At 40.9% G+C, this 16,380-nt stretch overlaps 6 protein-coding genes across 7 annotated transcripts; 4 read left to right on the forward strand and 2 right to left on the reverse strand.

Annotated features, from left to right (window-relative positions):
- Nucleotides 1-85: 85 nt before the first annotated feature.
- LOC111602790 (probable Dol-P-Man:Man(7)GlcNAc(2)-PP-Dol alpha-1,6-mannosyltransferase) lies at nucleotides 86-2,647 on the reverse strand. Of its 2 annotated transcripts, none has more exons than XM_023320063.2 (5): nucleotides 2,199-2,647; nucleotides 1,961-2,134; nucleotides 1,745-1,898; nucleotides 1,312-1,683; nucleotides 86-1,256 (listed from the first exon to the last, which is right to left on the reverse strand). In XM_023320063.2, exons 1-5 carry the CDS (start codon nucleotides 2,455-2,457, stop codon nucleotides 116-118), a joined length of 2,100 nt encoding a protein of 699 aa, XP_023175831.2. In that variant the 5' UTR covers nucleotides 2,458-2,647; the 3' UTR covers nucleotides 86-115. The 2 variants fall into 2 exon arrangements, with proteins under 2 accessions (XP_023175831.2, XP_023175832.1); XM_023320064.2 differs by lacking the exon at nucleotides 86-1,256 and having other exon boundaries at nucleotides 1,435-1,462; nucleotides 1,522-1,683.
- Nucleotides 2,648-2,780: 133 nt separating this feature from the next.
- Nucleotides 2,781-4,303, forward strand: LOC111602793 (26S proteasome regulatory subunit 6B). The gene is made up of 2 exons (XM_023320066.2): nucleotides 2,781-3,511; nucleotides 3,577-4,303. The coding sequence occupies exons 1-2, from the start codon at nucleotides 2,983-2,985 to the stop codon at nucleotides 4,248-4,250; spliced, it is 1,203 nt and encodes a 400-aa protein (XP_023175834.1). The 5' UTR covers nucleotides 2,781-2,982; the 3' UTR covers nucleotides 4,251-4,303.
- Nucleotides 4,304-4,313: 10 nt separating this feature from the next.
- LOC111602789 lies at nucleotides 4,314-8,161 on the forward strand. Its single transcript, XM_023320062.2, has 6 exons — nucleotides 4,314-4,699; nucleotides 4,761-5,259; nucleotides 5,329-6,441; nucleotides 6,500-6,746; nucleotides 6,808-6,950; nucleotides 7,011-8,161. Exons 1-6 carry the CDS (start codon nucleotides 4,386-4,388, stop codon nucleotides 8,079-8,081), a joined length of 3,387 nt encoding a protein of 1,128 aa, XP_023175830.2. The 5' UTR covers nucleotides 4,314-4,385; the 3' UTR covers nucleotides 8,082-8,161.
- Nucleotides 8,162-8,269: 108 nt separating this feature from the next.
- LOC111602792 (serine/threonine-protein phosphatase 5) lies at nucleotides 8,270-11,091 on the reverse strand. The gene is made up of 8 exons (XM_023320065.2): nucleotides 10,815-11,091; nucleotides 10,291-10,532; nucleotides 10,080-10,230; nucleotides 9,879-10,000; nucleotides 9,547-9,817; nucleotides 9,030-9,480; nucleotides 8,880-8,961; nucleotides 8,270-8,810 (listed from the first exon to the last, which is right to left on the reverse strand). Exons 1-8 carry the CDS (start codon nucleotides 10,981-10,983, stop codon nucleotides 8,751-8,753), a joined length of 1,548 nt encoding a protein of 515 aa, XP_023175833.1. The 5' UTR covers nucleotides 10,984-11,091; the 3' UTR covers nucleotides 8,270-8,750.
- A 114-nt stretch (nucleotides 11,092-11,205) lies between these two features.
- Nucleotides 11,206-12,740, forward strand: LOC111602794. Its single transcript, XM_023320067.2, has 2 exons — nucleotides 11,206-11,801; nucleotides 11,866-12,740. Exons 1-2 carry the CDS (start codon nucleotides 11,577-11,579, stop codon nucleotides 12,457-12,459), a joined length of 819 nt encoding a protein of 272 aa, XP_023175835.1. The 5' UTR covers nucleotides 11,206-11,576; the 3' UTR covers nucleotides 12,460-12,740.
- A 223-nt stretch (nucleotides 12,741-12,963) lies between these two features.
- On the forward strand, nucleotides 12,964-16,342 carry LOC111602737 (phenoloxidase-activating factor 3). The gene is made up of 6 exons (XM_023319989.2): nucleotides 12,964-13,466; nucleotides 13,915-14,652; nucleotides 15,132-15,234; nucleotides 15,407-15,579; nucleotides 15,640-15,744; nucleotides 15,838-16,342. Exons 1-6 carry the CDS (start codon nucleotides 13,406-13,408, stop codon nucleotides 16,206-16,208), a joined length of 1,551 nt encoding a protein of 516 aa, XP_023175757.2. The 5' UTR covers nucleotides 12,964-13,405; the 3' UTR covers nucleotides 16,209-16,342.
- The last annotated feature ends 38 nt before the right edge of the window (nucleotides 16,343-16,380 follow it).

Genomic DNA, 16,380 nt, shown 5'->3' on the forward strand with positions numbered 1-16,380 from the left:
CATTCACCTTAAATAAAACGCATATGAATTTAACTTTAGAAGCAAGTTTATTACACATTATCAAATAAGTTATAAATTATGGGGCAGACTTCAAAGGGGGGCTTACACATGATTGTCATTTTTGATTTATGCTTTCTTCGTCTATTTTGTCTATGACCTGCTTTAAACAGTCCTTGGTTGAAGTCTTCTCCAAGTCGCAAATTCTTGTTAAGTCCATGGTGGCGATCTGCTCAATCATTTCTTTAATCTTCTCCTGCTTTATTATCGACTTTACGGATTGGCGCACTCCACTGCGTGGGACGCCCGACTGTCTATGGATTTCCGTGGAATCGTTTTCAATATGTCTGCCTTTGGCTCTATAGTGCTGCTCAATTATTTTTCGGATCTTAAGTTTAGTAGCAGCACGCGACTTTCGCGTTGTTTGCTCCAAAGCAAGATTTCTCAGTTCCTGGAAGTTGATTTCTTTTGCTGCTTCAGGACCGTCTGCATTTAGTTCCAGTGATATTTCTTCCACAGTGGCTACTATGCCATCGTCGTCATCGATCTGCACTTCAACATCATGGTCCACTGTTGAGGGTTGCTCGGAAATATCAATTGGCTCGAGGGTTTTGCTATCGAATTCGGCTTCTTCTTTTAAGAAATTATCTAAAGCCAAATCCGAAGCTACTTCGATTTTATCAGGCTCAGTTTTTTCTTTCTTACTTTTGTGTTTCGTTATTTCTTTTGGATCCTTATCGTTTGGTTGCTTCTTTGCATGTGGGAGAGCTGTCTCAGCAGGCAAACGTTTCTTCAGAATACCTATGCAAGGCTTTGTCTTAATTCTCACTGGCAAGATGGAGTTGTACTGTATGCCGATGCTATTAAAGCAATCTATAAATTCCAAAGTTTCAAAATCCTCCTGCAAGGCTGCCCATAGTTCCGTGTTATGCTTATTTTTTGCTTCCACCAACAAGTGACTATAGATAGCAATTTCTGTTTGAGTATAGTTCATTGTTTCATCTTTGCTGTAGATCCAATTGTTGTTTATTTCCATGAAACGTGATACACCGCTCTGTGCGGCCAAGTTTGCAATGTGAACCGACACATTGGGATTAGCCACCTCCAGACGATGCAATCGAGAAAGCGCTGCTCCACCTGGATAATTAGTTCCCGAAATCACAAGCAAGAAGATGGTTATCAGCACATTGAAAAGCAAATGTGACGCTGCAATCAATGCGAGAAAGCTATGCCATGCCGATTTAGCACTGTTCATCCACCTACAACGGAAAATAAATGTATCTAGCAACATATTATTAAAATTTGTACACTTACAAACGATGGCAGCCGCATGCTGCAGCAATATTGAGAACGGGAAAGACGTAGATGATAAATCGAAGTTCCTTATGTGGCAGTATTGAATACAACAGCACGAATGCCAATGCTGAAAAAGTCAAGGATCGTAGGCGCCTCTCAAAGTAAATACCTATCGGCACAAAGACTAATGAGGCACCCATGGCACGTGGAAGAGCTGAGTAAAAGTACCATAGAAATGGTGATGTACCCCAGTTCGAGCTTTTGTTCAGTATCGTATTGTACCACAACACTTCACCCTCAGGCCATAGCAACCGGCGCCAAAAGAACGAGTCCACCAATACAGTCGCTGCCAGAATGCACACTCCAGCTGGCAAAGCAATCTTCAGCAGACTGTGAGAAGGGAACAAATATTAAGCTGGGTCTAAAGATAATAAATATTTAGTTGCCGTACCCATCAATGGATAACTTTTGTTTCAACAGGTCTACCGCAAGCAGTAATCCCAAAAAAAGTGCCAACTCGGAGCGAAATACAATGATGGCTATGCCGGAGCAGATGATGAAGGGCTTGGTTTGGCCTCGCATCCAATAAGTAATTGCATATAGCACTGGAATGAATCGAAACACTTTTATATTTGAAGATCCACTTGAATATAATATTAAAACATACCGAATGGCAATGCAAAAATATTTGGCAGGGGACGCGTCATGTAGAAAATATAATGAAATTGCGTTATGGTTATAGCAGTAAACCATAAACGCACCTCAACGCCGAAGATATTGGTAACCGCCCTTCGCAAGTTATTCCACGCAACTGAAATGGCGCCAGCTAACACAAGTCGGACTGTAAAAGATGTTTGTTAACATAAGGCTTGATAATTATGAGTTATTTTATCAGTGTCTTTTACCTACATATTGTGCCCAGAATTTGTTGATATTCAGCACCTCGAAGAGCAGCACAAACGGAGCAGAAAATATCGATACAATGAGTGGTCCAACAAATGTACGAGGCACAACTCCTGGATATTCATGATGATCGTATTGCGAGAAATTGTTCCGCAGATACAAAATATCGTGCATGGCCTGCAAATTAAAGCTCTCCTCGACCTTAGTGAAAGGTGTATAGACGAGGTGGGCGGCGGCCGTCAGAAAGACCAGGCAGTCCATTTCGGATCGCAGTTGTAGTCGAAGCGAACAAATTAAGATCAATATTAACACTTAGCTGGATATGAAATTGGCATATTACATAATTGCCATGATGGTTGGGACACCAAAAGATATTTATTTTGGTAAATGCACATATATGTATTTCACAAACACTGACGTGTTATTCTGATCAAATAACCGGCCGGCGTCAACAAATATTTGTAATTGTTATCAAAATTGTTTTAAATTTTCAGCATTGCCAAGTGTTTCCAATTACCCCAGCATATAATGTATATTTGTTTTTCTTTGGAGCAAAATTCACATTTCCAAAATAAAATCGAAATTTGTTTTAAAAATAGAACCGTTCCAAGTTAAAAGCAACAAAAACATAAATACAAAAGCAACAATAGGTTTTTCTATCAGCTGCTCATGACTCACGAGCTCTCACGATTACAATCGTCGTGACTGTCAAACTTGGCAGCCCTGTCAAGGCGATTTGAAATTTCAAGTCATCTTCATCATCCAGCCGACGGCAAATGAAAAATAATGGTATTTTTTAGACACAACAAAATGGATAACAATGAACCAAAAATCTTAGATGAGAGTGATTTTTATGTTATATATAAGAAATTACAACTTCAGCTGGAATTGCTACATGTCCAGGAGGACTACATAAAGGAAGAGCAGCGCAATCTGAAAAAAGAATATGTGCATGCCCAAGAAGAGGTTAAGCGGGCCAAGGCTGTGCCTCTAGTCATTGGACAATTCCTCGAGGCAGTTGATGAAAACACCGGTATTGTGGCATCTACCACAGGTTCAAACTACTATGTGCGTGTGCTGTCCACAATTGATAGGGAACAGCTAAAGCCGTCTGCTTCGGTTGCATTGCACAAGCAGAGCAACTGTTTGGTGGACTTGGTGCCACCAGAGGCGGATAGTACCATCTCAATGTTATCACCAGAAGAGAAACCCAATATTAGTTATGCGGATATTGGCGGACTTGATATGCAAAAGCAAGAAATACGAGAAGCTGTTGAATTGCCATTGACACACGCTCACTTGTATAAGCAGATTGGTAAATAAGCTTTCGTAAAAGCATTAAAATCAATTAAACGTTTGCTTCCCTATCACTATCTCTAGGTATTGACCCACCCCGCGGAGTGCTTCTCTATGGCCCGCCGGGCTGTGGTAAGACGATGTTGGCTAAAGCAGTCGCTAATCACACCACAGCAGCTTTCATTCCTGTTGTTGGCTCGGAGTTTGTGCAAAAATACTTGGGCGAAGGACCACGTATGGTGCGTGATCTGTTCCGCTTAGCCAAACAAAATGCACCGTCTGTTATTTTTATTGATGAAATCGATGCTATTGCAACTAAACGTTTTGATGCTCAAACCGGTGCTGATCGCGAAGTGCAGCGCATTTTGCTTGAGCTATTGAATCAAATGGATGGTTTTGATGAAACAACCAACATTAAGGTAATTATGGCCACTAATCGCGCTGATACTTTAGATCCTGCTCTTCTTCGACCCGGACGCTTGGATCGTAAAATAGAATTTCCATTGCCGGATCGCCGTCAGAAGCGTTTAATTTTCACAACCATAACAGCCAAAATGAATCTTGCCGAAGACGTTGACTTGGAAGAGCTTATTGCTCGCCCGGACAAAATTTCGAATGCTGACATTAACGCTATTTGCCAGGAAGCGGGAATGCATGCAGTTCGTGAAAATCGTTATATCGCACATGCTAAGGATTTTGAAAAAGGCTACAAAACAAGCGTACGTAAGGATGAATCTCAGCACGAATTTTATAATTAAATATATTAAACTAAAAAGGAAGAAAAAGTCAGCTTAAAAGAATGAGAACTTATGAAAAAATCTATTTTGTTTTTATTGTTTGGCGCGAAAAGTCGTTTTTATTGTAACGTCTTTCTTGTTAACGTAAACATGTGAATGCCTCTCAGCAAAAAAAAAATAAGACCAGCTGTTGTTTACATCGGTGGCTGCCGCTCTTTCTGGTTAAAATATTTTAAATTTCGTCCTGGTCGAGATATATTTTTAAAATTATTAATTATGACTAGCATGTCATCAGTGGAAACCTATGTCACGCGCATTAAGCCAGCCATAGAGAATTTTCTAAAGCAGCCAAATAAAGCAAACTTGTCGGAAGTTGAAAAAGAAGTAAAAGGATTTGACTTTGGGCAAATACGCATATTTCAAATACAAATTGTAGTGCCACTTGTGGTTAAACTCGGTGAACTAACAGGGTAAGTCCAAAGGGACTTAAGAAAAAATTGGCAACCTCAACTTTAACTATTTATTGTACAGTGAAAGTCAGGAACTACGCGTGGGTTTGCTGGATTGCTTGCGACACATTGTGTCTAAGATATATTTGACGGACAACAAAGCCGTGCGCTCAATACTGGCGGTGGTACTGCAACAGATACGAGATCGTAATGGAGCTGTAATGCTACCCAATCTCACAGAGGAAATCAAATTGGCGGCCGTACGTTTTATTACGGTTACCTTACAGCGGTCCACAAGCGATGTGCTCGAAGCTTTTTACGAAAAAAATGCAGTCGTGATTATTGGCCAAATACTGCTCACATTAATGGAGTTCATCTCAAAGGAGAAGTATCGCAAATTGGTTAATTCATCGCTTGAGTGCCTATTGGTACTATTCTATGTGCACGATGATGCTGATGCTGGAGACGTGGTTTTGCGCAATCAAATAGCCGATACCATATTCATATTTCTACCCAAAATAGTTACAGTGCTGTTCGAAACAGCAATGGCGGACGATAAAATTGGCGAATCAACTAAATCTGTAAGTCTCTAACGAAACTGCAATTTGAGTTTTGCTACTTATGATTCTGAATTATATTATAATTCATAGTTGGGCATTAAAGCACTGGGCCGTATTACCTGCATTATGTTTGAGGAAACCTCCGATGAGTTTCTTAAGGCACGTTACGACATGAATGCATTCCAGGCACTTTTTAGCACTGCTGCTATAGACGAAAACATTGAGCTACTAAATGATATTAACATATTCGGAAGCAAGCGCCTTACTCTCGAACAAAATGAGGAACGCTTAAAAAATTTACAAAGTAATTTACGATCTGCACAGTGGATAGAAGCCACTTCAAAACATATGCGCATCATTTTTGTGGAAACATGCATTTTGCGCGCCCACAGCTCAGTTAGGGTGCGAAAAATGTATGCAGAAATGTGTTGTTTATTGCTAAAGAATTGCGCGCACAATTTGAAATACAATTTTATACATCTGCTGGAGAGCGTGCTGGCTTTATCAGAGGATGAGGAGAAGGATATAGCAAACATGTGCCGGGCGAATATTGCTGAGCTGCAACAGCTCCCAACCTGTGCTGGTATCTTCGATGAGAATGCTGAACTGCTACTAGACACTCATCTTAACAAATGGCCCCGTATTTTACAGCGTTGCGATGACAGCGAACAGTTTGCCGAGTTACTTTTCTTCAAGGGTTTCTTGCGTAATATCAGCACTGATAAGTTACAATTGCTGTTATTGTTGCCCAAGAACCTGGATATGTTTGTTATGTGTCTGCTGACGGGTCTTGATCAGTGCACATCGTCGAACCTGCTCAATGAAGAGTACGCGCTACGGCGCCTTCAAGAGGGAAGTACATCGGAATTGCAGGCACTGTCCGCCAACCTGCATTGGCGCCAATTTAAATATCTTAATTCAAAACGCTGTGTAGATGCACTTTATGATATTGCCGCACTATTAGGCGCTGAGCCGTCTATAAATCGTCTGCTATTTGATGTTTGCCAGGAACTGATCGAGCGACGTAGTTCTGTCATTAATGAATCGATTTTACTAATGACGCTGATGATTACACCACAACAACGGATTGCTCGAGAGAGTCGTCTATTGCTGGCGGAACTTTTTGTAGATCAGCTTCTCGCAGATGAACACTGGCACTTGGTACTGCAGCCGGATGCTGCCTGGCGACTTAAGATCGAGAAGGTTCTTATTCCACTTCAGAACCTTACTTAATCACATAGTAATTGCTAAACTTTTGCAGCCTACCGCCTGGTTTTCAGATTGCACACCTGGTCTTTACTCATCTGCGGTGGAAGTACGCACTCAGGATTGTGATTCAGATGATGAGAGTGACTCAGTCAATAGTCGTGTCAGCATTCTGGATGCACAGTTTAACGTGCAACATATTTGCTTAGTATTGGACGCCCTGGGACATTGTGCCAAGTTTATTGGTGATACTTTTGACCGTTACATATTTCGCAGTTTACACAAGGTGTTGCTAAAATTGGGTAGGTAGTATCTTCTTCACATCCGTCATATGAGATCGCACAGTCAATTGTTTATTTACAGCCAGTAGCAACACGATGGTACATCATGCAGCAACCTTTGCATTTGTCTCTATGCAGTTGGCTTTAAAATATGCAGCCCCTTCACATTTCATAGAATGCTCCACTGACTATCTAACCTTCCATCTAAATGCACTGTTAAAGAAGGTAAGCCACGCGTGTAATAAAAACGCAACTATGACTACAGCCACGACTTTTATATTACAGTCACCCGAGAGCAGTGCAGCCGTAGATATACTTACTGTTGTATTGCAGTACAGCACGCGTGGAAGTGTGCCACATCTGGATTCTATTTTTCAAACAATATGTGAAGAGTGCTGCAAGTCGCATCAAACAGGCAATGTGCACTCCTACTTGCGCGTCTTCAATGCATTCCTGAAACATGTGATCAACTGGCAAGGGACTATTGCCACAGAGATCACTGACTCTCAGATGAGTGTAGATGAGGAGCATAATATCTTAGATACTTGGCTGAATGTGCTAAATAAACAGCCAACTGACACTTATGTATATTTAAATAGTGTGCCAAATGAAGAAGCAGATATAACTATGCCAGAAGCAGAAATTGATGAGTCTGTAACAGATCAGCCTTCGAAATCCAGTTTGCCGCGTCACATTGAAATTATTAAAGAGATTATTAGTCAGTCCATCAAGTTTCTTACAAACTCTGAGCAAATACATCAAATTCATGCATTGGAATGCTTAATAAGTGGTGTACCACTACTCAGAGACTATGAGGACGAGCTTCTTCCTCTGGTGCATCTGTTATGGCATCCGTTAGTCGAAAAGTTTCGGCAAAAGGACTCAGTGGTGCTAAACCGATGCTTCAGCTTACTGCACATTCTCGCCCTGCATGCTAAGGAATTTATTTTAAAGAGAAGTCTCAATGATGTGATACCCCAGCTTAAGCAGTTCTTGAAGGCAGCCAGTAACCACAGCAGCATGGAAACATTACGAGCGTCCACCCAGGAATACAAACTGCAGCTTAAGCTACTGCATGACCTAGCTCCAGTCATACGCAGCCTGCAGATTGAGGGCAAACATCTCCATGACCTGCTTAACATTGTAGTCTTGTACTTGTCCCAAGCACAGCCCAAAGAATTGCAGGAACTGGCCGTGCAGTTCTATGAAAATTTAGTAACGTACAATGGACCATTTGTGTATGTAACGCTCCTACAACGAGCCCATCTCAAGGACTATAAACTGAATGTGGATAAAATATTTAGCAACTTAGGATTTAGCTTGGCAGTGCCAATCGAACCCGATGTGTACAAATAAAGTTAAAAAATTTCATTATAGCTGAATTGTTATAATCTATATGCTGCTGAACCGTTTTCATTTCACACAACTCCTTGAATTAAAAATATTTTTCGATTATTTGTTTCTAACTTGCATAGATTTTTTTATTAAAATGACTTGTAAGTTTATTTAAACAAGGATTGAACAAAAATTTAATTTATACAGAATCGTAGCCTTTGGAAGTAAAATGTAAAGTAAAGGACTTTGTAGTTGAGTGTGGGAGCGCACATTATTGCCAATATAGAAATGCTATGCATAAACACAATACATTTGCTCACTGTTTACGTTTTAAGTATTTTTTTAATCGCACAATCACTGTACAGTGAATACTCAGATGCTTAGCACCAATAAAACTTAGCATCCGACTTCTAAAGCCATTTTTATATAATCATTCTTGTATGCAAAGTTTTTGTATCAAATATAGCTGTATTTGTTTTTAAGTGATTGCTAATCTGTGGCTCTCATCCCTAAATACCACAACTCTTTCTCTAACTCAAATCGTAGAAGCTGTGTACATAAAGGTATTTTGAGCAATTTGGAATCTTTGTTGTTTTGATCGTTATAATGCAGTTGTGGGTTTATAAGCTGGGGTGTGGGAGAATGTGGTGTTCATAGCTATTATTATGTATAGGAAGCAGGTCTCTATGACTACGCCAGCCAGTTCATTAGACTATTGGCATAAGCCATAGGCTTCACATCAGGATGTGGCTGTGAATAAGGAATAAAATATGATTAGCATATTTACTAAAAAGAGTTCCTGTTTGCAATAATACTTACGACAGCCTGAAATGATGTGTAATTTGGTTTTAAATTGTTACCAGTTATTGTTATAAATGCGCCCATGTTGCCCATAGTATCACTGTAAATAGACGTTTAGGCGTTTAGACCTTTGAATTGTACTACTTGTATTAAATTTGTGGCAATTACCAATAATTTGGCGCTGAGAAGACAGTTATGCATTGACCATTGTGGGCCACTTCATAACCCATATCTTTGACCTCGTGACTGCGAATGATGTAGTCCAATTTGTTGGCTTTACAGAATGCTTCAGTCACGTCCGGACCAAATTGTATGCCCACACCACGTTTAGATGGGCCACGACCCATCCATTGCTGCGGGTCGGACCAGAGCAACTCGCACATGAGTCCCTCTTCTGGTGGCTGGCAATTGCGTTCGATTCGTCTTATATTATCCAATGTAACATTGTCTGATGAGAACAGACCACCATGCATAACCAGGATTTTCTGATTAATGCAATGGCACAAAGGCAGCCAGTTAAATACTTGCGTAAATATATCCGCCATCGTACTAGTGTACTTGGCGGTCACCTCGCCCGTGAATCCATACATTTGATTCATATTGATGCTTTCGTGATTGCCTGAAAATAATTAATTATGTAAGCTTTGAGTTTAACGATTTGTCATTTGTCATAATTTAAACTTACCTCGCGACAAGAAGAAATGGTTTGGATAAAGCAACTTGAAGCCGAAGAGCGTGAATATGCATTCAACAGAAAATGATCCTCTATCAACAAAATCTCCGTTGAACAGATACGGATTCTTCTCTGAAGGTAACCCGTTTATTTCGAAGATATACATTAGATCATAAAACTGGCCGTGTATGTCGCCACAAATAGTAAACTTCTCTTCATCTGGAACTTTAATATCCACAAGGGACGGCTGCGCACGCATGTACACATCAATGTCACAGAGTATCTGCAAACATACGCAAGTTAAACAATGCATTTCAAAATTCAAATTAAATTGCCGTAACTACCTTATAGGCGAATTTGCGATGCAGTCTCTTTTGTGCCTTATAGTGCTCCATAAGGTCTTTCATGAATTTTAAAGTAACCTTGCCATCCTCCAGTTGGGGTCCCTTATAATCGTCCTCAATGGCTACATTAAAAATAAAGATAAATTAATTATGAATGCGTCGATTATAATATGCTTAAATTAAAACAAATTAAGAACTTACTGATGTTCTCCATGTCTCTGTACATCTCAGCGAGAGACTTCTCAGGCTTATCTACAGCTATAGCACGCTCAAAGGCTCGCATCTTAACAATTTTACTGCACTCGGTAAACTTTAATTTAGCGTCCTTATCATTGGGTCTGCATTTGGCCACCTGAACAGATAGCTTATCAATTCATGCGTAACAGGTTTTTAGTGTAATAATTGTACTTACATATTCAAAATCAGATAGCGCCTGTTTGAACTTGCCTAGGGACATGTGCGCCGCCGCGCGTCGATAATAGCCCTTTAAGTAAGTGGGATCAGTTTTTACTGCCGAAACACCATCCTGCAGAGCCAAACCAAAACTTTCCTGACGCAAGTGCGCCAGGGCCCGATTAGCATAGTATATTGCACTGCTGGGGTAAAGTTCTATGGCTTTGGAATACATGTCAATGGCTTTCGAGAATTCCTTGGCTGCGAAATGACGGAATTGATCATAATAACAAAGTGGACGTTAAGTTTCTGTTAAAGCTTTGACTACAAAATTTGAATAGTAAAAGTTAAGCTAAAATTATAATCATATAGCGCCACTGGCAGTCAATTGCTTTTAAGGTTAGGTCGAAAAAAACGTACTGGCAACACGGGACGCGCTGTGGGTGCAGACAATTTCTTAGTGGATTGCATGTGCATTTCAGACATTAATATTATAAATATGTTGGTGTTCTTTTCATTTTAATTTGACAAATGACAACTTACTTTTGAGCAAATCATTTCCCTTATTTTTGTACTGCTCAGCCGCGGTAAAATCTTGTTGCGCTGCATCCGTCGCTGAATCATGTTTGGGGGCATTTATCTCTGCATTGGAAACTTGTTCTTGCTGATTATCCGAAGATTTCTGTTGGATTTCCTGTTCTGACGACGACATACTTTGTTTTAATTGATCAATTTTTTCTTCCTAGTTGTTCTCTAATATTATTTACTGTCTGCAAATTTTCAAGAGTTGATAAACGCCAAAGTGATTAGTGCTGTGCAACCAGCGAGATGGCGCAACTTATCGATATGTTGACATTTTCAAATATAGATACCTGCGCAGCTCAATCAGATAGTATTTATTTTAATATCATATAAGCATAAATGGAGTTCGTTGCAGCAAATATTATAATACATAATTCAATTTAGAATTTATTGCCTTATACTGCTCTATATGCTCAAGCCCACTAGAGAGCAGGCGCAGGTGCTGCACAACGCCGCATATCTTATTATCGATATGCTTAAGAAGTAACAACAGCTGTTATGAGCTGGGCTTTGTAATCAAGCGGAGAAGGAAAATTAGAAACGGGTTACTGTTAGTATAGAAACTTTGAGGCGAATAGCAGCAACGACGCACACAAGTTGAACCTGAATTAAGTTAACTACAAATAGAATTGTAATTATAATAATTCGCAAACGGTCCATTTGAAATTGCATGTGCGGGGGTGTGTCAGCGTGAGACAGTAAGCAGCAGAAATATAAGCAAACATGTCTATGAGTAATTTATCAGTAGACCGCGAGCTCCGTTATATTATTCAATGGTTTAACGAATGGAGTGAACTGCAACGCGATGATTTCGTCTATGTGTTAATAGAGTATCTCACTAGTGCAGGCGAAGCTGGACGTGCTGGCAGTACCTATGTAAATGGCGTCGTCAATTCCCTGGCCACGTCGAATGTGCAGGAAAAGCCCATGAGTCTTTTTCAATGCCGCGTAACTATATAAAAATCTTGGTTAATCCATTGTCCATTGTTTTGCTAAGTTATTTTTTTAACAGATTAAACTGTTTCGACAATGGAGTCCCAAATGGCCGATCGAGTTCAAATGCAAACTGCAAGAGAAAATCAGTGAGCTGGACCCAAAAGTAGGGGAAAAAATCGTCAATGAACTGAAGACCCCACATTCTATGCACAATGGTGATGTATCTGTGAATTTAAATGTAAATGGGACTAGCGGCAACGGGCACTCTGAATTGGAGCAAACGACAGCAGACCTAGAAATGTTGCCAAGTACAATAGAAACGCAGCCAACAGCAGCCGCAGCAGATGCAGCAAACGATGTCACCGTTCAGACTTTAGAGACAGTTAACGATAACCATTTAGCAGCGGTGTTGCGTCAAGAAACGCCAGTTGATGATGATGATGACGACCAGCTCGCTAGCAATGATAGCAATTCTGATACTAATGGCATGCATGCGTTGTCGGCTGCAGTGACAACAATTGCGGTGAATACATTCCCGTCAGAGCAGTCGCAGCCTCAGCAGCAGCAATCGGAGCCGACTATCGAACCTGTAGAACAGGTAGAGAATAACGTTGCAGCCAGTGTCATTGTCTCTGTAGCTGCTGCGCCAGAGGTAGTCCCGGTGGCATAGATACACGGGTGCTTGTGGCGCTTCTTATAAGAGCAAGCGAGAAAAAAGAAAAGTAAAGGCTTATTCGAGCAGTTAGGCACCACATAAGCATAGCATTGTACGCCATCAGAATCAATACATTCCATATATGCACATTTCTAGAAAGTAACACATTAAACATACATATGTATATTAAGCGAAAGATCAGTTCATGTCATTTCTGCATTTGTGTTTAGATTAAGTTGACTTACTAAATATGTTAGTAATACTTTAAGTACAATATATGATCAAAATATATATTCAAGCATATTTGAGTGCAAACTTTTAAAGGATCTTAACGTCCATGCTCACTGGGCTATTGATATTTACAAGCACTCAGAATGGGTAGCTGGCTAAAAGTTGAAAACATGTTTTCTTTTGTTTGTGTGTGTACGTGTGTATGGGTGTGTGTGTGTGCTTTACTTTTGTGTTGCCGGCATTTTGGCTTACGCACGAGGTGTCAGTGCCACTCGGATTTCGGGCCAGTTATGATCGTGCGCTGCCTTTGCCTTTTCCAGCTCTACTAAAATTTGTTGATACAGATATGTGCGTGTGTGTGTGTGTGTATGTGTATGTTTCTTTGTTTACATGTGTAGTGGTGGCTATTTCATAAGTTCAGCTTTTGGGGCATTCAATTTATTTTGTGCTCCCTCTTTGTTTTGATTCGTTGTTGATAATAAAAAGAAAAAACAAAAAATTAATAAAGAAAAAACAACAGCTGCACTCCGCCGTCGAAATGGAAATAAGATATACTCAGATATTGAACCAATTTATTTCAATTTTATTTTGCACCTCGACGGCAAAAGTTGTGTTCGCGCCTGGCATTCCATGATCAGTTAAGAATAGTCCACAAATTGACGACTGTGCGCGCGTCTGTGTGTGTGTGTGTATATGTACGGGATCAGCAGCCGTTGAACGAAAGTTTAAAATGCATTTGTTGCTCATGAAGCTAATATGCTTTATAGTGATTAGCACATTGTGCTTTCAAAGTGAGTACAAAAACCAACGACTTAAGCAACAAACTGGAGTTGGGCTCTGATTGGAGTCGTGCTATTATTGGAATCTAATAATTAGCTTATGACAAATCGTATGCGAAGGAAAAGAACAGACGTCATCTCTTTGCCCACTTGGCACTGGGTCAAGGTCAATGTCTAGAAATTCCCCAAGCAAATATGCTAGCATCATGCTCTGAGCCAACACGCGAAGGGCAATAAACTACTACAATATAATTACGAAAACGATGCCAAAAGTGACTCAGTAATTGCTGAACCGGACTTTTGTTTGGGCTTAAATGCTTACGCTTTGGCCACTTCTGGCTTGCAGATATTGACCTTGGCTACGTGCTTGGTTTTAGCTATATGTAAATATATATATTTCGAATTTAATTTTTTAATTATTTGCACGTGCGTTCACCCGCGACCGAACGCAATTTCGCAGTCGTGTGCCCCGCTAGTGTCTGCCACTGTATACGGATCAAGGATTGTGTGCCCTTTGCCCGGCTTTTGCTGCATCACAAGCTCGAAGAGCGCGCCTCTGTGTTTTCCATGATTCACTCTGCTGGCTGTGGCTTTCAAGGCCTCGACCCGCTTGCCTGTTGTCCCCATCACCAGGTGGCATCTTCACACACCAGTCGCAGCTTACGATTTGCCCCCACCGAGCGCTGGGTGTGGGGCACTTCAAGCTCTTCAAAGCGCAACCCAAGACTTAACTTCAACTTCGATCGCTTTGTGGCACATGAGACCGAAATGCAATTGCTCGACTATCGAGATTTCGAAGCTCAACGCAATTGTCCCCAACCCATTGAGGATTACGATGATCATACTTTTAAATTTGGAAGCGGACATCACTTTCACTTCCACATTGATCATGACATTGAAACAGCAGAGGACGAATTAGGTCCGCAACCGGCTGATAGACCAATTGTGTTTCCTGGTGACTTGCGTTTCGAGCATACAGCAAGCTTAACAGATCAGGGGGAACTATTGGCTGATGCAAGCCAGGAACAAGTTATGCGGGACAAGATGCCCATGGCCACGCCCACCGTGACCCCAGCGTCAGCAGCGAGGATGAACCCAGCCGATTGTGGGATCAGTGTGAACACTCGACTATTGGGGGGTGACGCGGTTGTTCCAGGACAATTTCCATGGTTCGCCCGGATCGCCTATCGCAATCGCAGTGAGTGTTATTAATTTTAACAAAAAATTTATTAATACAATCCCATTGAAAATTGATTACAAGTGCTTAATTGTGTTTCTTTCAAGATTGACCTTGACACTTGGTTAAATAAACATTAAAGCACAAATCAAACAAAACAGAAAAGATTCTTTATCCCAGCTCGTTAGCTACATTAGTCATTTGCATAGTTAAATAGCAACCAGTAGCAAAGACAAGAGCTGCTTTCAGGAGTGAGAGAGAGTTGTCATTGGGGTCACCTCCGTTCGAATCCTTACCCCTACCGGGAGGTTTCCTTTCCTTTGGTCGAAACGGTTTGCCTCCAGACTCGCCATCACTTTGCTTGCCCTTACCGCAATATGAACAATTGGGATTTGTGTGCTGAGCACTCTTGCAGGGACATCCATTTTTCATTTTGTCAGGGCTGCAAGCATATTAAGACATTAATTGATTAATTTCTCCACTATTATCTCTATTCACAGCCAGCAATCGCATCAGCTATCGTTGCTCGGGCTCCGTTATTTCCAACAATTACGTTGTTACCGCCGCCCATTGTGTTGTTAACTTAGTGAGTGATCTGGAAATGTAAGTCTCAGCTGATGAATCTTGAAATTGCAGCTCCGCCAATTATAGCAAATCAAAATTTGATTGCTTAACTAGGCTTCGATGAAACCTTAATTTATCAGTATTAGATCAAAAAGAACTATGCCAAGAGGCGTCATATATAGTGACAAAGCTGCTAAAACTCGATCTATAGATTTCAGGTGCGCATAGGCGATGACATCTCCAGCCCACAGGATTGTGCTCCTAATACTAAGAACTGTACTAAACCAAATATTTTTAATATTATACGGGTGCTGGTGCATCCCAACTACGACCAGCCGAAATATGCGAACGATATTGCACTGCTCGCCCTCAACAACAGCATAAGTAAGATGACCCCTCTCATGCTCCGGTCGTAGTAATATTTTAATATTGTAATGTTTTTAGGCAAATTCACGCCAATATGTTTACCTTTAAATAGCACGGCAGCGCTTGCAGATAGAATGATTGGGCAAATGGGGGTTGTAGCCGGGTGGAGCACAAAAGCGGAGAGTAAGTTGTTATACTTAAGATAAATAAAACTGAAATGAATCTCATCGGCTAACACAAGTGTGAAATAATATTGTTCGCTTACTCTGTTTTCAGATAGTAGCTCAAACAGTTCCGGCAGCGCAGCCTCAGTGCGATTCATCAGATTGCCCATTGTGAATACGACCAGTTGTGCGATTACCTATGCGACACTTAGCGAGAACTTCCAGCAACCGATTGTGATCACGCCGAACCATCTGTGCGCCCAGGGCCAGCCTATGAAGGATGTTTGTCGCGGCGACAGTGGTGGTCCCTTCATGGACGACGGCACCTCTGGCCTACTCAATGCCAATGGACGTTACACACTGCTCGGAATTGTCGCCTTTGGGCCAACCCTATGCGGCGTGACGACCGTTCCGGGCGTCTACACGGCTGTCAGCTCCTACATGAACTGGATTTTTGATAGCATCAATATGCTAAATACATGAACGGAAGAGTTGCGCGAGACATGACTTTTTCCAAAGTTTTTTCAACGCCAAAGCCAAACACCGTTGTGTATTATTCCTATACAATAATAATAAATAAATAATAGATAAAGAGAAACAAATAAATTGCAAATTTAAGAAAAAGCAGAACAAAACAAAAAGCTCAAGCCAAAGC

Source organism: Drosophila hydei, unplaced genomic scaffold (genome assembly GCF_003285905.1).
Source record: "Drosophila hydei strain 15085-1641.00,03,60 unplaced genomic scaffold, DhydRS2 tig00000063-arrow-pilon, whole genome shotgun sequence".
In the NCBI taxonomy this organism is placed as follows: domain Eukaryota; kingdom Metazoa; phylum Arthropoda; class Insecta; order Diptera; family Drosophilidae; genus Drosophila; species Drosophila hydei.